This window comes from Etheostoma cragini, chromosome 17 (assembly GCF_013103735.1).
Source record: "Etheostoma cragini isolate CJK2018 chromosome 17, CSU_Ecrag_1.0, whole genome shotgun sequence".
In the NCBI taxonomy this organism is placed as follows: domain Eukaryota; kingdom Metazoa; phylum Chordata; class Actinopteri; order Perciformes; family Percidae; genus Etheostoma; species Etheostoma cragini.
In genome coordinates, this window is record NC_048423.1 from 13,889,148 (window position 1) to 13,912,239 (window position 23,092).

Below are 23,092 nucleotides of genomic sequence, written 5' to 3' on the forward strand. Positions count from 1 at the left end.
GCATGTCTGTATTTTTTTTGGATTTTGTATTAGGAAATATGTCTTGTTATTATATGCGTTGACGTCTATAGCCGTTTAGCCTATGGCCTAACATGTGCTAGAAGCTTGAAGCGCTTTAAAAATAATTAACAGAAAACCAAGCAGATAGGAACAGTTGAGTGTCTTTAATGGTAAAATGATGAAAGGCTTATAGGCAAAGGCAGCAAATCCGAACAGAAGTAGCAGAGAATCCACAGGTGAAAGATACAGAGACGATCTGGCCAGGAGCAGGTGGAAATGTGCTGGTTTACATACTGTGTGGTGAGTAGGATGTACAGTAAGAGTGAGGGGACTTGGACCTGTGGGAAACTGTGAGGGCATCCGATGGGTGGATGGAGAACGGCAGGTCTTGAGAGTAATGGATGGGCCTGGAGGAGGTTTGAAGTGGCTGGAGACAGGACCAGAGGGGCCACTGAGACAGCTGCTTTGACAACTTGTTTGATAGCCGCAGTTTTGTTGTGATAGGGATTTTCTACCAATTAACAATTCCAACTTCCCTGTTGATTGGCGCTAACAAAGTACTCTGAATTCATTTTACAACATGTAGTCATGGTTGCAGATCATACCTTTTTGAAATTGTGGCTTATTGCAATCACATTGTTATTTCTCGATTTTGTACATACGTGTGCAGAGGAACACTTATTTACACTGGAATGATGATAACATAGCAGTCTTACACATCCCAGTTACACATATGCACACTCAGGTGTGTAACGAATCTTCACTGGTGAGTATCCTTCCAGATCACAGGCATGCATTTGATTTGGCATGATCAGTGGCAGTCTTCTATCACGCTGGCAAGTATTTCACTTCCACATTTCAACAGGAAAGGGGAGTCATATTGTTAGGAAGTAGAGTCCTTGCTTGCATAGATGATACAAATAGTGTATAAACTGACATGGTTGAGCCCTCGTGATCTGTTTAAGGATTGAGTTTCAGCGATAGGGATGTGAGCCAACTAGGCTAACTTTTGAGGTTTGATTGTTTCAGCTACAGCAATCTGATCCCTCCAGCTTATATTAAGGTGCCCTGCCACACGTATTTCCTTACATTCTGGTAATGTCTGAGGTTCTGCCATGGACTCTAACATATTTTGTGGAAGAAAATGCCTTGATTATCTTGTTTCAAGTCATTCAAGTGTGGTATAGAAAGCCTGTAGGAAGATCTCATGAATAGTAATGAGCTCAGGCAACATGACATAAGACTGACCAGCTTTTACAATTGGCCGGATTTCTCCCCTTATTTCTTTTCAGTGGCTAGAGATGACAGAGGAGGCAGACGTTCATTTTCACATTAACAACATGGCACTAACACATATGGACCTAACATGTTTTAAAAAATTCAAGTAAAAACGATTTTGAATGGCAGGGCACCTCTAAAGAATCCTCCTGGATAATATTACTCACAAGCCAGGACACTAATGCGGCTTCCTGGAGATTTCCTACCAGACCGGTAGTGTTGCTGTTACATTCTGTCAAACTATTGTCCCTGATTATACAAGAACTAGTGTCAGCCAAGCAATATGCATGGTCAGGGACATTTTCCATGGTGATAGTTTCCAGAAAGCACAATGAATGCCACCTTAGAAAAGTGGAATTAATTCTGAAAACAACTCTTGTGGAAGTTCTGTTATCTTTTGTGCTTCTCCGGATTATTGCTGAATATTCACTTTTTTACAATATGCATTACTTAGGCACAATAAACTGTTGTCTTAAAGACACGTCGCTCATCCTTTTCTGCTGTGGCTGTTTGAGTAATTTGGCCTGGAACCAGGCCCAGCTACTTCACATTGCAGAATCCAACCCTGTATTGTACAAATGGCACATGACTTATATTACACAACATGTTTTCCAAAATCTACCAATGTTTTATTAGTTAATTATTTATATATACATTGAACTTTTAAGAGACAGGGTTGGTAAAATCACATACAGTAAATTGTAAAAGAATTGTTTTAGCATTGTAGCATTTGAGCAGAAGATAAATAAAGGTCCTTTTTTTGGGTTCACTCATTATCACTTACCTAAACATGCAGACTAGCACTTTTCATAAGACTGGGAGTAACTAACCTACACCGAGCTCCGGGTTTAGCCATTTAGCCACAGATGGCAGTCAACATGAGGTCAAGAACTTTAACCCTCTGCTCCCTAACAGATCAAGTGTGCCGCTCAGTAGACAGACTGTGTTTTGAAAGAAGAGCACACTTAGCTGGGACACTTCGTGAAGAAGAGTATAAACACCACGGCTCAAACAGAGTACAGCCCAGCAGTGTATTTCACAGAGTATCTCAGTTATATTAAACCTGCTTAAATTTATTATGTTTTTATAATATACAATGTAGCGCAAAGGCTCTTGGAGTTCTCATTTAAATTTTTGTTTTATGTTACTCCCTGCCTCTTATAAGAATGTGTAATATATTTGGTACAAGCAGTTAGTCTACATGCAGCATGGGTAATTTTCTGTGTTGAATTTATTTTATAAATCCTCATTTTTATAAATGACTCTTCTACTTTTCATATTGATTTGCAGCTGAAATAGTCCTTTAGCCCTTGGGCAACAAATAACCTTTCCAGCCCTTGGCCTCTCAAAGAGACATTTTTTCAGAAGCTTTAACATGGTGTATTTATCATTTTAGTCATGTACCATTTACACCGAAATCTCAAAGAATTCATAGGACACAATAGAAGAGGGTATGAAGCTCTGAGAGAATAGGAGATGATATATTGAAGTGAAAACTAATTTCCAACCTGTCTGAAGAAACTCTCTCTCTCCCTCCCCCAGGCTGTGCTATGCCTTCTCAATGACCTTATCATTGCATTATTATTATTTTGCTGATCTTGATTTATTATGTTTATGCTCTTCCACTTTTGACTGTTAATCTGAATCTGGAGCTAGGGCTAGGGTTAGAGTATTTTGAAGGTTACAATGTTGTTGTTGTTTTTTTACGCAATCTATACAATTAGGAAGGGAGTGGAGATGTGGGTTTAGAGATGAGTTACTGAATAAGTTGTTATTCAGAGTTGGTGTGATTTGAAATATGAGATTGTTTTTCCTACCTTTTCTTTGAATAGTTTGCTTCTTCTGGAACACAGTTTCAACGGTGAACACAGAACTGTCATTTGACTTTACAGAGCGGCTGAGGTCATACACATAAACCTATGACTGCAGTGCACGTGGCATCTATAACTGTAGCACATGGTATTTCAGTGATGTAAAAGATTGGCCTCCGAGAGTTTGGATCAATTTCTACATGTTTTCATTATCTGAAGGACAGGGAAGCCAGTATAAAATTCATCAAGCTAAATGGAATCAAGTTTGTCAGATTTATTTATGTGTAAGACTCTGCAGCAGGAGGATATTGAAATGTTTTATTGATCATTGACGTTGATTGACAGCTTCATTGTTAAGCCACTGAAAGCTTTAAAAGAGTTTACATTCAACATTGAGAAATGACTCTTGACACTGTTGTATTTCATTTTCTTATTGATTTAATTATATATTTAATATGTATATTCTGTGATGTTTTTTTTAGAATAATATTTCCAAATGGGCTTTCGGGTGAATACTCCCTTGTCACTATCTTCCGGGTAAGAAGAACTACAAAAAAAGACCGCTGGTATCTCTGGCAGATATTCGACCAGTCTGGAGGCAGTCAGGTGGGCCCCACTGTTTGTTTTTATGTCACATATCAGTTTCAGTATCTACAAGTATGCTAGAATATCATGGGATGGATGTTTGTTTCCTTGCTCCTCAGGTATCTGTTGTGGTTGATGGTGGCAAGAAGGGAGTTGAGTTTTCATTCCAGGGCCAGCTAAAGAATGTTCTCCGCTACACATTTAAGAGCCGTGACCTGCATGCCCTTTTTGATCGCCAGTGGCATAAGCTGAGCATTTCTGTACAGAGCAACAAAGTCTCCATTTACATGGACTGCAAGCTAACAGAAAGCAAACTGACTGATGAGAAGGACAGCATTGACCCCAATGGGCGCACTCTCATCACTACACGAGTGGAGGATGGACGACCTGTTGATGTATGTCCCACGCAAACTATGTGGAAACTTTTTTTTTGTCTTTAGCTAAATCTACACAGTGTCATTCAGGGTTTAAACAGTTTCTGAGGCAGTAGTTTTGTTACTCATATCCATCAATATTATACTATCTTCACAGACATTGGTGAAATGCACTCCCAGTGCTTTCAAAACATGCCTCTAGGGCATACTTGCTTGACCTCTGTAAATCCTCTATTGTGTCAAATGTCTATGCTCATTCTTAGAGATAACCCCAAAGTGCTAAAAGAAACACGAGGTCCATAATGTCATTTGGTCACCCAATGCCTCTGAGTAGAACTTGGCTTAAGTAGCATTAACAGCTAAGTTTTACATCCATGTGATTTGTAAAGATATAAGTCAATACATCTGAAAAAAATGTAGGGTTCACGTTTTGCTGTGAAGCAGCTGCAATTCATGCAGACGTTGAAGCTCTTTTAGTGTAGTTACAAGCTACAACAGTTGACAACTGATCAAATTACACGTGTCTTAACCAGTGAAGAGCAGACTTTTAGCAGTAAAAAGAGAGGCACAATGAGATCATGAATCTATTGTATTATGCTGCTCTAGTCCCTTAATGAGAACTCTTTTCCACAGATTGAGTTGAGACAAATTCTAATCTACTGTGACCCGTATATGGCTGAATTGGAAAATTGCTGTGAGCTGTTGGAGCCAAAGGTAAAACACTGTGATATTTCACCAAAACAATAATACCAACTGTTTATTCTAAGTAAAACAGGTGGTAAGTACTAATACTTTTTTTTACAACTTGTCCCATATCATATATATTTAATTTCACATCACAATACATAATTGAGAATACACAATGTATGTTTTCCCAGAAAACAGTGAGACCCATTAAAACACATTCACCATATGTCTTGATGGTGTCACTCTTGGCATAGACTGTAGCTTGTAGAGATCTTTCATCACCATATAATCAATAAGAGCTAATGTTACAGTAATTCCAACTGGGAAGGTAACCTTTGACCCCTTACTATTACGTACCTCCATAAGCATGCTGTCACGTCAGTGTCTCCGAGGAAATTGTCACAACCTTGAGAAGGACTCATCACTGCTTGTCTGCTTAGAACTTTTTGATTTTTATCACACAGTTTACCACAATTTATGATTGTTATTTGCAGAATGATGTTAATATGTCTTCACCAGCTAAAACCAAGGTTACCTTGGGTTAAGTATGTTGCAAGTGTGCTGCGGTGTAGGTTTTGGATGTGTTTTTGTGCCATATAGCAAATATGACAAAGGAAGGTGTCTAAATGGTGACATTTCTGTATCGATCCAGAATGAAGCCATGAAGACCTTTAATGGGACTTCCCCTCCCCTGGTTACAGCCCAGCTCCCCCAGATGCTGTCTCAGCCGACCTCACAGCCAATTGACAGATGTCACTGTCCAGCTGAAAAGGTACAATCAATTCCACCCAACAAGGGCCTTTAATTGAGTAAGTGCCGCACTGATTTACACTGCATGTACTCAATACTTTATGGGCACTAAACTGCCAGTTAAAGGACATTTATACTAAAACGTCTTTTCTTTGAAACAGGAAGAGGCAGGATTGCCATAATGTGTTAGCAAACACGTATAACTCTTCCAAACTGTTTAAGCATGGTAAATCTGCACTCTGATATACATTTGTGAAAATGAAAAAAGGTTCTTTCAACTGCAAATATTAATGTTAGATTGAAATGCAAATTGAGGCCTGAAAGCTACAAGCCCTCTTTGAAGGCAGCAGAAGGTATTTTTCTAAGGTGATGTCCAACCCCGCATGTTATATTTTTTTAAATTTTGCCTGGAAGTTACAAGTAGAATTACTTTTTCAAATCAATGTTTGAGGTCCTATATTAGAACACTATTTTTATACTACATATAAATTGATTTTTTATATTAGAATAAGCTTAAATAATACAGATTAAACATTTCCACAAGTTACCTTTTGCTCTGGAAATTCTCTCTACATTACTTTACTGACAAATAAATAATTTCATGTAAAAACATCTTACTTCTTGGGTAGAGAACAGTTTTTCATTCATAAATCAAAAGACTTCCATTTGATGAATTTGCTCTACAATATTTTCTGAGAATTTACTTAATTTTATGTTTAGTTGTAAAACAATTAAGAGTCACAGTGTCAATATCATTAAATCATCATATCATTAAATGGCCTTATTTAAAATGTTCTTTAGCATATTACTCTATATTCAAAATCCATGGAGTAACATCATACTATGTGCTTCATTGTAAAGGTTCAAAGAATGCGGTGTCTGTGTATCTGTATGTGTATGTGTGTATGTTCTCAAACAAAATGTAGCACTATGCATGCATGTGTTTTCAAGAGAAATCCAATAGATATAGCCATATTTTCTATTTGATTACAGGAAATCTTTTGATCCTACTAATTTATACTGTGTGCACAGGGAAAAGATAGTCTTCCAGGTGTGGCTGGACTGGCAGGACAAAAAGGGGATAAAGGAGACAAGGAATGGAAAACATTTTTACATGCATTTATGTGTTCTTAGTTATTTTAAAGGAAACATGCAGGGTATACATGAATGTTAGAGGTGCAAAATGTTTACTGCACACTAGACTTAAGTGGGCAGTATCATGTTCAACATCCACAATTCACTTTAAGTCCTACATAATTCATAAACATTCATTTAATCATAGAGCATATCATCCCTGGGCCACCGTGCTATGTCCCATGTTGTTACTAACCATACTAACTGTTTTGAAATGATACTCAACGTTGTCTATGTGGCCGGTGTCACTGGTTTTCAAGGACAGTGGCCAGGTCTAAATTGGGCATTTTGATAAAAAATTCTATTCAATAGTCATTTGAGATTATTTGACTACTCTTAAATAATCGTCCTCCCTGACATGCTCCGCGGAAAGGAGCTGAACTGAACAAGCCACACACATTTTGCCTAATGCAACGGTAAAAACAATGTAAATTTACAGTACTTATAAGACAAGACGCTAGTTGCATGAACTGTCCATTTTTTCATAATTTAATGACTATTTGAATATTTGAACTTCATTGCCCATCCATTGCCCATCCATTGTCTTATGTCAAGAATGAGAGCAAGTCAGTGTAGGACAAAGGTATACTTTGTCAGAAAGCCACTTTCAGAGGAAGAGGATTACATCTTTCTCTCTCTCAGCAAGCAAATATCTGTGCTCTAGTGTCCGACAAAGATTCAAGCTTAGCCATTAATATCCTTCACATATACTACCTTACAATTACCTTCACCAAGGTGAATTATTTTCCAAATCTCCCATGTTGTGTGAATTGGGAAATCATGTGCCATCACTGAAAAAATAGGTAGTTAAAAAAAGTGAAAGCTCCTTCTACAGCTCAATAGACAGGTGAAATTGTAAATGGTAAAAGCTGAAAATGGGTGAAAGTGGGTGTTGGTTGAAGGAAAAGAAAAAAAAAACATAAATTAACCGCCAAATACCCAAAGAAAAGTGGTATTTTTCCTTAGACAAACTACATTATTTGGAGTATGAAATCCACGTTTAGCTGTTTGTGCAAGGTTAGAAAAAGAACCAGGGTATAATGCATTAGGCAATGAATGGAACTCATAGGGATGAACATGTGGTGGTAGTGTATTCCTGATAAGATCAGATGGATTCTGGGTTCAGTGTCCTAATTACCATGATGATGCTGTGGGATTAATTATGCAGGAAGACTTTTGTTTGTGGCAAACCACTAATTCCTGGAAGGCACATTAGTGACATATATATTATTGTAAAATCATTATGATTAATGATATTTGATGAAGATATATGATTTTGATATATATATATATATACAGTGTATATATATATATATATATATATATATATATATATATATATATATATATATATATATATATATATATATATATATATATATATATATATATATATATATATAAATATATTTAGTTAGTTAGTTAATTAGTTATAGTTATTTTAGTTAGTTCTACGTGTACGGTGTATACAAAAACTCTGCGCTCTTTTAAACGTGCTATGTAGGAACCCGTTGGCTTCCTTTTCTAGTCAGGAATGTAGAATGATGTATTTAAACTGTGTGTATAGCAACAGATTGTACTAATCAGATTTGTAAATGTGTTATAATTGGCCTCTAATGACTCTTAATTGACCTTGCAGGGATCTTCTCTCAAGCTGTAATGTGTCCATGTATGTGCACTTTGAGTGTGTTGGTGGTGCTGGTGATTAATTACTTGCTGCTAAGTGAAATGACTAATTCCACCAGGCAAGAATGCATCAGGCAATTTTACATTTCACAAAAGGCAGCATGTATAGAAGGCCCCGTGACATGCTCTTTTGCAATTAGACATAAATTCTCTGTATTAGCTTTGAACCGTAGCCTAAGGGCACATCCAAAGAGACCCTCAGCACACATCTGGTACAATGCTCAACAATGATTTAAACATGATTTTTAGGAGTCCATTCCATTTCTTTACCTATACTTTCTGCAGGCCAGGCCAGGTCTGCAATGTTGAGTGGCTCACACTGTTAACACCTGAAATCTAATTTAAGGTCTTCAACAAATCAATATTTGGCACCATTTGTTTATTTGCTGAATAACAAAATTCATAACAAATCCTATTACCGGCTTAACACTTAATCAATGAAGTTAAGGAAGACTACTGTAAGCCCTCCAGTTTATTTGTGGTAAGCTGGCACAGTCAGCTGATATCACCCACTGTTGTTTTTACTCTAAAAACACTGTTCCACTGTGGATTAATCAATCTAAACCTAGATCTTGCAGCTACTGGCAAATATTTGATTTAATGGGATACACTGCATTTTCAAAAAAAAGCTTTAATGACTGCTAACCCTGCACAAATAAGACAAAAAGAAGCTTTGCCCCTGCAAAGGATGAAATGCACCCCTAACTGTGCTGCCAAGCAAATATTGTCTTGGTGCACTTGCATTTGGCGCAAAAGTGGCCCCTTTCTATGCAAATTAGCCTCATTGCTCATCAGTCATAGTCACAAAGATCAGCACTAATAGCCACACGCAGTTACAGTGAAATTATTAGCGTCTTCAGAGAGTTGGTGATAATGAAGAGTGTCATCCACTTCAGTGATGCCATCTTCTTTTACAGTCTGAAGTTGTCCGTTTGAAAACACCAACATCACTGACAGACTGGAATACGGTTTCTCTTTGTCACATTTAAATTCCTTTCCTGTAGTTTTTAGGAATCTCTCTCCATTTGGCCTACTGTGTTCACTGTGATGCAAAGGCAACTTTTGTACTTTACCACATGGATAATTGCAATCAGAGATAAAAACGGGAAATTGCAATTAGCTGAAAATAGTTGTGCTGTAGTATAATTGGAGTACTTGAGACGATACATATAACTGTTGCATGTGATGCGCAATTCGTGATGCTACCAGCGGGCCCAATCCATTCTTTGTGAATTTGGGATTTACCTGATTTAGAGTTTGAATTAGCTACAAGCTAAAGTTGCTGTGTTTGATAGACTAAGGTGCGTTATTTTTGGTGACACACTTTATGTTACCATTGAATAATGCAGGCAAAGCTGATATGATGGCAAACCAGTTAATACAGTATGCCGTTCGCAGATATTAGTTACACTGTAGTAGCAGTAGTAATGGTAGTAGTAGTAGTAGTAGTAATTGAAATGTGACTAATCATTGAGTGAAAACTGTGGGATTTGCAAATGATCACGTGCCAGTATGACTAAGAGAAAAACGTGAGAAAAGTTTTTTTTAGCCATCGGGGCAGTGTATCAGGAATGTCATGCTATGACACAATCACATGTAGTAATTGCTTTTCTCTTATTCACTCTGACCTTGTTGCACATTAATCTTTCTGGTAAATTATGGTAGCAGTGGACCTCTGTTTTAGCATATTTAAATCATATTAGTCCCTACATTTACAAAAGAGTTCAAGTGACTATGAAAGGGTGTTGCACTCTTTTAGATTTACATTATAATACATTAAAAGAGGGTAACCAAGTCATAGCAAATACTTTAAATAAGGTAAGGCTCGTGAGACTTTCAATTACCAACATGATAATCTTATTCTATATAATTAAAAAGTAGTCAGAGTATACTTACAGCATTAACAATTTAGCTTGACTTTGTAGAGATTAATCAAAGACATCCATTTAGAGCATTTTGAACACCCATAATGAGAAGTGCAGGCCAATCATATTGACCTACACAGAAGGTTTCTTAGGAAAGTGTGTGGGGATTACTTTGGCTGTGTTACTCCAACAGAAAGTACTATCCCGCATTACAGTCAAGAGTTTGACGGAGGATTCTAATGCACTGCAAAGGGATTAAACTGCTATGATTAATCCAGAATCCCTCAGGAAATTAAACAGATTGGGTTATAAGAATGCAGCTTACTTGAAAGGAAATCCATTTTCTATGGCCTTGCCCATAAACCCTGGTATTACTAGATATACAGCTCATGCATGTACATGCTAAAAAAAACAACAACACAGGCATAATGGTGAAATTAAAACTTCTTCCCTTTTAAAATACCTTTAATTTCTTTTGAGCCGTTCTCCTCTCCTGCACTCATGGCTTGTGTTTTCAATTAGTATCTTCTAATTCAATTTATACCCATTGTACCTCCAAAGTGAATATTTCCAGGAATTATATTCAGGACAATTTATTGTTTTGCTGACACTGAATTTCTATTAGCTGTCAAAACCTTTCATGGTTCCTGTTATACACATCAGTGTTAAAATGTAATTAGCTTTTTTAAAAGAGGGTATTGTGCCAGTGGTTGAATTTAAATTGAAATGAAAGTAGACTGAATTGAGAACACTGTGAAATATGTACATTCCTATATGCATTTTACAGGAGGATCATTTGTTCTTAATGAATGACATCAACAGCTGTGGCTTTCCTTTGTCTTATTAAAATGGAATAATCATCTAATTGCTGAGTCTATGGAAAGTATTACATCTTGCCCATAGACTGTAAAAAAAATAGCTTACCACATTCTTAAAATCTTGTCAAAGAAACTAATTTCCACGGATCAAATGCTAAGAATTTATAAAAGGTCGACTCGGTGTGTTTTGTAGAATAATGGCTGCATAAGCCATGGTATAGAGATGGCATCTCAGTTATTAGGTTTTGCCACAATTCCTTGTTCTTCCTAAACAAGCCAGTTCTGACAAACAGGGCTTACAATGAAGATGTGTCCATAAATGGCCATCACGTTTAATTAGATTCTTAGCTTGAAGCAATTTCTGTGTGAGCTTAGTTTGTTGAATAGCTATCTACCTCCATCTTCTCTCTCTTAACAACATTGTGGACGATCGGTTTCCTTTTCTCTCCCATTCATTCTTGTCGTATACCGCCCTGTATAATTTCATAACCCAAAGACATTACTGTCCTATTTTTTCATACAATTATTAAAATAATACAATGAACCTTAACAAGGTTCCGATTTGTTCTGTCCAGTTGTTACAAAATGTTATATATCCTGATTTGCAGCTGCTGAGCCACTATAACAGCAAGAACTTGTTTGAACAGCTGTAAGAGCAAGATCGCTGCTGAAATGACAAGCTGCCATAAAGCTATTCACTAATGTGTGAACGAGAGACCTTTCACTAACTGTTCTGTGTGTGGTTTCTGTCACAGGGGGACACAGGGGAGGCCGGGCCTTCAGGAAACCCAGGACATAAGGTAGGTAATGCTGCTTAGTGATGAAACAACTTTAAAACTTTACTAACAAAATTCCCTTGTGTTGCTTTACCCTTAAAACTGTGATTAAAGTTGTGATTGACATGAACTCAGTTGGGAGGTTCAGTTTTTGTGTCCTCCCGTATTGTTGTAGTTTTATATAGATTTTTGTTTTCAGATGCAGTGGATAGCAAGTGGCACGTTTTGTTTAGTGATTTATGGAGTCTGTCACTGCCCCACTCTAAGATGATTTTCTTCATCATTGGATTGAATCACTGGCTTGCTTTGTGTTGACCCTGTCACGGCAACACAGACAACAAAGCAATCTTAAAATCACATTAAACCATCAAGTGGGTGCCTGGCTGGCACAAGGTGAGTGGTGCTGAGACACAAGTTCACTCCCAAGCACCAGCATTTCAGAGGCTTGGCCAGGTGCCCCATTGGACACAATTGGCAGTATTCCTGGGTGGGAAGCCAGTAAGGGACTGTGTCCTGGTCACTGTAGAAGCAACTTCTGCTAAAGGGTTGGACTGTCTGTGCAGTGGGGGCTGGGATCTGTGTGTAAACTCCAGTGTTTCAGTTATGCCCTCTCGATGAAGCTCTGGCAGATGAGTGAAAAGCAAATGGCTTGCTCATCTAAATGCGTGTTTGAGGTAACTGTCTAAACCCTCTCCTAGCCAATAGTGGGGATAAGGACTGACAGACATTGCTGTGCAGTTTGACATTTAAATTGGGAGAAAAGTGAATATTTTAATGGAAGCTTTAAGACTGGCTAAGTGCTCGTTTTGTAAATGGATGTTGCTGTTACAATCCCGAAGAACTGAAAAAATAGCCAGATTGCACATGCACATTGTTGTTTGCTTAATGTGTTTGTTCCTATGATATTGTTATCAGTAAGATTGTTGACCATCAAAAGTAACCATTATAACTGTGGTTATCTCCTGTAGCTGTGGTGGGCAGGTCTTGTCACCCAGAAGCAGCACTTTGTGTAATGCCAGAAAATGGGTGTTGTTTCCATTTCTTAAAGTGAGAATGTCATGTCGTACTTTGATGTATTGGAAAGAGAGAGTAGGGGATTGTGATTTTAGTCTCATAAAATAGGAAGAAAATACATAACAAACAAAAAAAACATTCATATCCTCTAGATATTGTTTTGCATTCAAGTGATTGACAACTGACAATTGAACTAAAGATGGTTGTGGAAGCGGTTTATGCATCAGCAGTAAATAGGCTCATTCCTGGATGTGGAAGATGGCTTAATCCTGGACCTATCCATAGTGGATGCTAAGCTCACAGTGGGGGACATTTGCCAGTGAACCTTGATATATGAAATATGGAATAAACTTCACGACACAATTCTATCCACTTGTGCTTTCTGAGATTCATCAACTGCAGCACTGGCAGTATTGATATTGATGCTAATGCGCAGTACCACGTTTTGTATTGTTTTATACCTAAGCGCAACTCCTCGTCAATTATGCTTTTTCTGGCTTGTATCTCTCCTGACTTAAATTGTGCCCTAGGAAAAAAAAACAGACTCACACAATTTCAGGCTCTTTTGATAGCCATTTTGTGAGAACAACAATTTCATGCAGCTGTCGATATAATAAGTAATGATATGGTTGCCCTTGGACACTATAAAAGTTTGCTCGAGCTATATTATATGGGCCAGCTGAGGTCATGAAACTGTATAGGCTACACTCTAAAAACAGAGCCAACAAATTCCAAGACATGTCACACATTTCTGGCAGAGTGTGTGGAAAGGGTCTTGGTAGCTTATAAGAATCAGTGATCAGAAACTTATTCGGGATATATTTGCAAAAATAAGCCTCCAATATGCTTATTACTAGACAACATATTATCTTACGTATGCTATAGTATTTGAAATAATTGCTGGGCATTTTATAACTGGTTTCAAAATGCGTTTTTCCTATCGGTGTCACTGTGGTGCAAGTGTATGGTTCCCTTCAAAGTTCAGTTGGTAGGAGTTGTGTGTGAGTTTTTATAGTTTGGGATTTCACTTTATTGCACCAATTAGGACAGTATAAAAAGTTATAGATATGCTCACCCCCTTTAGCTATTTTATTTACATAAACAGTTGCATAGAAAGGATTTCTTTTTTATGTCATGCCACTGTGGCACATGGTAGTAGTGCATGTGGGACAAATTGTCACCCTGGTGGCATCTGTGCATTTGTCTGACTGAAGACATATTCTTGTAACTATGATAATTCAAGGACAATATTTATATCATACCACCACCAACCAGTCCATCTGTACAGCGCTGTGATTAGATTGTGTAGTCCCTTTGTGCTGAGATTTACTGATGAGGATAAACCATTTCCTTGAAACAACTATAACTCCTTAACACTTTAAGAGACTTTTTATAAAAAAGATAATAGGAATGCTGACATTAAGTAGAAATATTTGTGGATGAATGTATGTTTTAGCTTGTGTAATTGTTATCTATGAAAGATTAAAAAGAAGCTTTCTCATAGTGACCATGTTCCTCCTTAATCTTGCTTCAGAATTTTTAGAGGTTCTGGTTGATTCTAATAATGCTTATGGAATGTGGTATTTTGTTCCATTATTTAGACCTACTGGGTGTAAAAGTGGGGAAAAAAGGATTAAAGTATGAACTTCGCAAGGGTCCTTTCTTTGCTTTTTAACTTTCAATCTTGTCATTGCAGGGGGAACTTGGATCAGAAGGGCAAAAGGGAATCGATGGGGAGAAGGTAAGTACTACTATCTCCAGCAGACATTCCATACATAGCACATCAGCCAGATCTAGATTTGTCAGAGAATCAATTCTTATAGGTTTTCCATTTTCTGTGTGATGGCCTGGGGGTAGGAGCAAATAGTAGTTTTCTGCGTGGCAGTTTTCAGGTGCCTGTCAAATCTGAAGTGTGAAGATCTGAGTTTGTTAGAGCCCGAAATGTCCTTCTGTGAAATTGATTGATATGTATGCTTCTATAGGCTTGGCATACTAATGGACTTAACTAATTTTTCAAATTACCCTAAGCCCCATCTCCGTCTTTTCAGGCTAAACTAAATAGCAAGCTCTTAAGTTTGGCAACATTGATTAAACTAATGTGTCAAGTGAACCACAAGCAAAACTGCTAGGAAGTGATTGATTTTTTTCTTTTTCTAAATGCAAATGCATTAGTATTGCACTATTCTTCATGGATTGTAGTGAAGTTTGGTTAGCCACAAGCAACATTCCTTTAAAGTAATTGTTAAGTCAAAGGGTTTTTTATGTTGTACAGTGTTTGTTTTCCCACAATGGCACACCCTGAGATTGTAACTGTGCAGATGGTCAGTGTAAAGTAGCTTAATAAAGAGACTTCTTTTCATCGCCATCGCCCCCTTGAGTAGTCAAACAGCTGCCACAGAAATCAGTCTCCCTGCAGGCTGTGGACGTGCACTCTGCCCTGACAGTAACTGAGAGAAATCAGAAAATAAAACAAGAGATAAAAATAATATTTGAGTGAAAAGAGTATTGAGCTACAGCGCACTAGAAGTAGAAGTGTATGAGTAGGAAGGTAGCTCATTCAAAATCTACTGAATAGAATTCTGTACTTTTTCTGCTTGCTTTCCAACCATCAGTATTTCTCTGAAGTAACCTAAGAAGGTTACAGTGGATAAAAGTAATTGTGAGGGTGCAAGAAATCAACAAAAATTCTGGTTAAAGGGAAAAATGATTTGATTTGATACGATATATAACTAAATCATTAGTTTGTCTTCCCACAACCAGCACAGCTCGCTTTGTTCCGATGTGAGTAGCTATTGGCAGGTTGAAAAGCCAGTTGTCGTCACTTGTATATTTGCATATGAATGCCATGATCAAGTTTATTTACATAGAAATTTGAAGGAGAGCAAAACCACCTAACTGGAAACTCCATCTGCATCGAAGACAAGCGACATTAATCCTCTGATGTTTTTTTTCATTGATTGCTACTGGTGCTATAGCAATCAAGAGGGAAAGTGACAGAGCTTGTGAGCAGCCCTTCGTTCTTTGCTTTGTTGGTTCACCCTAGGCTCCAGTTGACTGGACAACAGTGGTGCATTAACTGGAAAAACAGCTGGAAGCTTGCACTACATAGAGACTGAGAATGAGACTGTGCTGATGACCCTTTTCCAAGAAAAGCAGCTGCTCAAACTTTGTCTAGTTGTCACCAGTTGATGTCATTTGCTATTTTGCATATCAGTACATCAAGTCCAGCAAAATCAAAATTAGCCACGTATTTACGTGAATACATTTTTCAACAACATTCAACACCAAATATATTTAGGGAGGTCCGCATAACATGAGAAGTTTCTAGATTTGTCATCACAGGGTTAGGGTTGTCTGAAAAGTGTTATTAGTTGCTAAGCTAGCAGCATTGGACCAAGGGTCTGCTAACAGGCCGTCCTGCTCCTCTCTGTTCTCTGTGTATGTGAGAGAAATCCCAGGTAGAAGGGTATTTTACAACAACATTAAATGCAACACAAGCTTATGGAGCCGGACCCAAACTCAACACTAAGTCACGTCACAGTTGTTTATCAGAAAGCGCCGGTGGCCATGCGCAGCCAGTCTCTTGTGTGTCTTTAGCTGCAGACTGTTGTACTTCCCGGTGCTGGAATCAGTGAAATGCAGCCACAGAGTACACCATTTAGCTGTCTTCATTCGCTTCACGAAGCATTGTTACATCCATACTCACCATTCATACCCTCTTATTATTCATAATACTGTGACCCGCTTCACTGAGGGATTTGAAACCAAGTAAAAAAAATGGGGACTAGATTTTAATGGATGGTTCTAGGTGTGTTTAGCCCAGCTTAGCACAAAGACAGCCAGTCTAGCTAAATCAAAAGTAAAAAAGATGAACTTTCAACTGGCGGTATCTTGTCAGCTAGCAATAGTTGTATATATTAGTAGTAAAAAGCAACATGTTTTAATGCCAAATTGCATACATTAACAGGGATATATGCTAATATCTTTAAGCAAAACTGCATGGGCCACTAAGCCCATGTACATTTTTTGTGAATCTTTTTCACCCCCTTCCCATTTTTGCTTCTGGCTCTTTGCATTGGATATGCAAGAGAGCTGGTCACTAAGCCGAGAGTAAGTGTGACGCTAAAAAGCTTACAGCAGGTCCATTCAACTTCCGGTTTGTCTGCGGCAGCAGCTAAGTTTCCAAAGATTAGTAGCAAACTAATAAACAGACTACAAACCGACACCTTTAGTTTTACCTTTAGTTGGGTTTGTTCTGTGAAATGGATGTGTACACTGGATGTTTTCTACTAAGATGATGCAGCAGTATATTTGCAGTCCACATAAGTGTCAGCCTGTTGTGCGCTAGTAATAATCCACAGTGAGCGGTACAATGTTAGTTTTATTAATTAAACGAGGCTTCTAGGCAAAGAATTTTGCACTGAATATTTTTTTGTAATCAAATTATTTGAGATACTTGAGGAATTGTTTCAGCCCTAGTGTTGTTTTTACATTTTGAGCAATAAAATACAACATATCTTTTTTGTATAGTATTACATTAAGCTGCAATGTGGGGAGAAACATGGACATGACAAAGAAGTTGCAGAACACACTGGAGTGGGGTGAACGACTTCCCAACTCAGGAAGCCGGACATCGAAGTGCACATGACTTCAGCTTTATAAAACCATTCATTCATGAATGCAAGTCCAATATTCACTCTTCTTCTAGCTCTGCTTTTGGTCTCCCCAACTCTTGAGGTAACTGTTTTGTTCTTAAGCAGCTAAAAGCTCCAACATGTTCACTAGCTAGTCACTAATTTTATCCATTTGCCATTTAGTGCTGGGTGGGCGGCTAGCAAACAGGTTTTTACAGCTTTTTTGTCAAAATGATCGGAGCAGGGAGAGTGAACCAGAACAGTAAAGTTGTGGACCATAAAACCAAAACAGACTTGTGGACCATAAAACCAAAACAGACTGATACTTTAAAATGCTCTGTAGAGCTGAGGGGAGCTACAAAGTACAGTAGGCTAATATTCTCTGTTAGATTGTCAAACCAACTAACTCCTTTCACATATAAGTATTCTTGTGCTTTACAGTTAATAGACATATTGACTCTAGCTGCGAAGAATTCAGCCGCTATTTCCTATTCCTACCCTTCATATTTTTTTTAGCAAATGATCCCAACACATATGTCAGCCATTTATCACAATAGATACAATAGACAACCTTTTCCTTCTATGTACCCCTCTGGAAATTCTGTGGAAAACAAAAGAAATCTTAGATTAACACAGTCTCTCCACCCTCAAAATTACAAATAAATCAAGCTGTAATGGGATGGTCATTATTAGTCTATTGCACAGCTGTGCTAATTCCTGTGATTTAATTGATTTCTTGACCTAACCCTTGTATTTGATTTAGATCAGTATGAAGGCAGGACATGGAATAAAAAACCTAAGTACTGTAACCTCGCCTCATGTCTGATGTGCCCAATGTGAGCATTGAGCAGTTGATGATTAATGGGTTGAGACCAGTATCCCTGCTTCTGTAAGTGGATGAGGTTGAGCCTCATCGACTATATAGGGCCGACCCTTCTTAACCAGTTAATCACTTACAGTAATTAGTTCTTAGAGAGTAAAAAGTCCAAAAGACATTATTTGCAGTACCTATACTGCAGATGTTCCTGTCTGTTATGTAGATACAAAATCTCACATCTTTTAGGTCTGTAAAACCGTATTTAACATTATAAAGGTGAATCATGTGGTCATATGCATCGTATAATTAATATGTGCTATAACAATACTGCTGCATTACTTATATGCCATCAAGTGGTGGTTCACTGGTTTGATTTAGTTATAGTTGTTTCAATATTGAGAAAAATGTTCATCTAGTGAATTAAATACTGCTCTGTGTCTTTTAATGTTCCCATCATAATAGATATAATTCAATTTTAATTTCAGTAAATGGTGGTTGTATTGTCCCATGTATTTGAAAAAGGTGATTTTGCCAGAAGAAGATTCAATTCAATTTTATTTTATTTATATAGCGCTAAATCACAACAGTTTTGTTATGGCGCTTTTCATAAAAGAGCAGGTCTAGACCGAACACTAACCCTAACCCTAACCCTAACACTATACCCAACAATTCCCACCAAAAGCAAGCACTAGGCAGCAGAGGCAAGGAAAAACGTCCTTAAGATAAGAACATCAGGAAAGATTTAGGTAACTATCCTTAATTATAAACAAATTAAACACTGTTATGTTGCATACATACATTTACTAGATAATTTCAGTTAACCTATTTACTGTGTGGCTCTGTTACCCGATATGTCCCTTTACTGCAATTAGCTCATATTCCATTTTTAAAGCTAGTGTTATTTAAGGCTGGAGTAGACACCTGAGAAGCCAGAATTCTATCTATGAGCATGTGATCTGGTATCGTTTTGCAGATACACATCCCAAGGCACAGAAGGAGTGCACACCGTGTTATCTTATGGGTAATCCAAGTTTCATTTACGGATACGTGTTTAATTGAAGAGTGAAGTGTTGTAGAAAAGTCAAGGAATGCTAAGAGAACATGATATCCTCAGAGGATCTCTGACAGAGAACTCGGATATCCTCACACAACGGCCCTTTGTTTAGGTTAGGTTGGTAAACTGTATTTATTCATAGCGTAAAATAGACATGCCAAAAAGATCTTTTCTAGCAATTAACGTGATCAGTCTTACATCACCACACTGTATGTGGTGTAACGCTGACCAAATGGAAAGTCACAAAAGGCATTTCCTGCTGTAACCTCCCTGGCATTTGTAGGCTGGCACTTGAGATATCTTACTTAGAGATCTTGTTCCACATAGCTTTAACAGCCTGTCCCTCAGTATTACAACATTTCCCCTCCAGAATGAATACATAGTACATCTACATTTTTAATTTAGCCTCTCCCCAAAAGGCCAAACCCAGTTTGTGATTATTGTATACAGTAAATACACCTTGCAATTATTCTACCTCTTGTCAGACAAGGGCACTGACCTGTAGCTCCTCTGGTTTGTAAAAGGTGGAAGTAAACATAATTAGACTAAATTTGTACATCCCTGCTTCTTGCTTGCTTTAGCTGTCCTGTGCTGGGGAGTTGCCAGATTGTCTTGTGGCCCCACCGCTACAGGACTGACGAGACACAGTGCTGTGTGTAATTAGCAGACAAGTGTACACAGCTCCCCACAGTGTTCTGACCTCGTGCTGCAGGAACGACAGCCACAGAGCCAGCACCCGCCTATTCCCAGCCCCTTCATCCCTTCTTCAACCCTCAATGTCAGTGTGCACCTGAATTGGGTCTATGGGATCATGACTGAGTCCATCAGACAAAAGGCAGCCTCTTAACTAGACTATGGTGTGGACTTTTACTCAATACTATTTCAAAACCACTTCAATTTTTTTTTCAAATGCTATAAAATTAAATAAGACCCCCCCAAAATGAATGAAAGTAGAGATTTGTACTTGTCAAAGAGCGCTGTGTGGAATCAGTCATGCTTTTTTGGGTAAAAAGAACATTGATAAATGAAAACGGGTCAATTTGACCCAAAGACAACATGAGGGTTAAGGGGGGGTCACTAGATGGTTCCTACTTTAAAAAGAGTTTGACAATTTAAATATACTTGTATAATGGAATGTTGGTCAGTACAGACATGTTAAAGCAGCATAATTTAGAACTCTATGTAATCATTTTAATTCAAACTAATTATTTATTTTTATTTTAAACTGATCTTATCCCTAGAATACAACACGTATTATGTAAAAGTTTATACTATATCTAACAGCTCATATTACTTGACCAACATTAGAACGACTGTTATAAGTCTCTAAAGGTGGAGGCTTGGAGAAGAGAGAAACAAGATGAAGTGTTTTGGTACAAATGTACTTAGTGACAAGCGTATGAATTTGGTAGGTAACATATTGACTGCTCAACTTTGTAAATTAATTGCAGCAGTAACAAGTAACAACAACCAAAAATTGATTTTGGCCCAGGGCTTCGGAACACACCTTGTCACAGGTCAGTTGCATTAAATACAGTATTATGTCAATACTTAAATTGCATTTCTGCTCTCTTATGGATGAAACAATTTAAACCTGTTATGTGAGGATCAATAATAAAAGTTAAAATTTCTATAAAATCATCAAAACAATGTCCACAGTTTCAGTTATTACTTAAAAAGATCACTTAAAAGCTTTTTGACTAAATGAAACTGACACGTAGTCTTTGTTTTGACAACCAATTGTTTGTGCCCCATTACAATGACAATCACAAGGGTGGGACAATTAAAGACAGGAAGTGAAACTAGACAATGCAAGGGAGAAAACAGAGACTTCAAAATAAAACAGGAAAAAGAAACATACAACCATGAGACTAAATAAACAACCACAAGCACACATGGGAACATTAGCATCACTCAGCATAAATTGAGAGAGTACATAGCATTTAGAAAAGTTGATAAATTACGTAAGTTATTATGAACAGCAAAACCACCAACATTTTGTCGAATGTTGTGATTAAAATATGTATCAGTGGCAAACATATAAGAAACAGCGGTTGCAGACTCTAAAACAAGTTGAGCGACTTATCATTCAACAAAGGATGAAAGAGTGACATTTTGACTGACTGAGCTTCCGACTGATCTGAATTTGGTTTCTGATAAGGATATGTGCCATGGGGAAAATAACTCACCAGCGTGCAGTTAATTCCAGCTGCATTATTCAGCTTGAGTTATGGAAGTCCTCTGTCAACTCCTCTGTAAACATACTCTCTTGTGTGTGCAGTCTGTGGGATAGGATGTGGTAGAGGGCAACATGCAAACATCAAATATTTATGATTTCTTTTTTTAAACTCACATAGTAATCATATGGGTAAGTCTTTCTGACTTAAATATGTCAGTTCTAGGCACACCGTGTTGTTTTAAGCAGCTTCAGGGCTTTATTTTAACCCATGTAAAATAACACCCGCTTACTGTACTTAAGCTTACATTTATTGAATTCCCTTTGTTTTGGATTTTTAGGAGTGGTCAGTTTTTTGCTGGTCACTTATGATGTAAATAATAATTTAACTACCCATGTCTCTGGACTGAGCATACTTTAAAAGATTATGCTAAAGTATGTCATTCTACATGGCTGAAGTGGATAATGTGTAGTAATATGGTTTTATAAGTGCGTTTGAATTTGCTCTTAACTCACAAACACAAAGCTGTGAATGGGAACAACTGTCAGCCTTTTATCATAATAACAAGAGGACACCACATAATGAATGAAAAGGATGAAAATAACAACAAAACGTGTTTATATTACAAGAAGCTTTTCAACACAACAATGAGACAAGATCTCCTCATTACAAAAATGCTGGCAAAATTCTTACAAGATGAATCAAATACTCTTCCGTAGTCAACAGAACCCGAACTTGTTTACGTCCTTGTTATCAGATGAGCCTTGTGCTGTGATGCTCCTTCGTTTGTGCTACTGGTAATAACTCAGAGGAAAATTTGCTTCTAGATCCCCTTGTGTCAGATTGCCCTAGTAAAGTGGTTAGGCTGTCAATTTAAATAAAGAATCTGGCTCTCATGTACAGCTAAGAGACAGCTGCTCTATTATTGACAGTGTGCGTGGGCTGAGGGCCCATATGAAGTGATACAGTCTGATAAAATCATGACACAATAATGTCATCATAAGTACAACTTATAGGCAACTTGAAGTATCTGTAGTTACCATAGTGGCAATTTTTTAAACCAGTGTTGCTTCTGTTCTCTGAATTGGTAGTGTGTAATACAAGGCTTGCAGGGAAAAGGCAATGAATCAGTCACGTCTCTGGTGGAGCCAGACTTAATGTGATAAAGGTAGGTAATCATCTTCTGCAGATATATAATTCACTATTAATAGCCTTTCTAACTCTAAATTTAACTGTGACAAATGATTGTATTTCTGATTCATTTTGCAGACTGCTCACATTCCCCATCTTGCCCGTTACCCCGCCCCCCCAAACCCATTTTTAAAGAGTTGCGACTGGCCCAAATGTGTCACACCTAACAAGACTCGCTGCAAATTTAGCCTGTCAATATGTGTCAAGTCTTATTCATCAGCTATCACTCTTTATCTCAGCTGTCCCTCTTCTTTCACACTTCACCACCGGGAGGCTTGCCTTTGCCCCGAGTTTGCCTAGTTCAATTCCACCCTCAGGTTGTCTGCTTCAAGGTGTAAAAGCAATGACAATTACAGTCCTTGCTAAACCTAAATGTGACGAGGGTAAAAACACTGATTGTAAATCTCTCAGCAGTTTTTTGGTACATGCAGCATCTAATGA

The 23,092-nt window shown here is 37.7% G+C and overlaps 1 protein-coding gene across 2 annotated transcripts in view; it reads left to right on the forward strand.

Annotated features, from left to right (window-relative positions):
* LOC117960475 (collagen alpha-1(XIX) chain) overlaps positions 1 to 23,092 on the forward strand; it is a 90,279-nt gene that overhangs the window by 6,697 nt on the left and 60,490 nt on the right. The window contains exons 5-11 of one of the 2 annotated variants that reach the window (XM_034898391.1): positions 3,572 to 3,695; positions 3,794 to 4,069; positions 4,682 to 4,762; positions 5,388 to 5,507; positions 6,518 to 6,580; positions 11,744 to 11,788; positions 14,475 to 14,519. In XM_034898391.1, coding sequence (XP_034754282.1) covers positions 3,572 to 3,695; positions 3,794 to 4,069; positions 4,682 to 4,762; positions 5,388 to 5,507; positions 6,518 to 6,580; positions 11,744 to 11,788; positions 14,475 to 14,519 — 754 coding nt within the window. The remainder of the gene's footprint in view (positions 1 to 3,571; positions 3,696 to 3,793; positions 4,070 to 4,681; positions 4,763 to 5,387; positions 5,508 to 6,517; positions 6,581 to 11,743; positions 11,789 to 14,474; positions 14,520 to 23,092) is intronic. The other variant, XM_034898392.1, reaches the window with a different exon arrangement.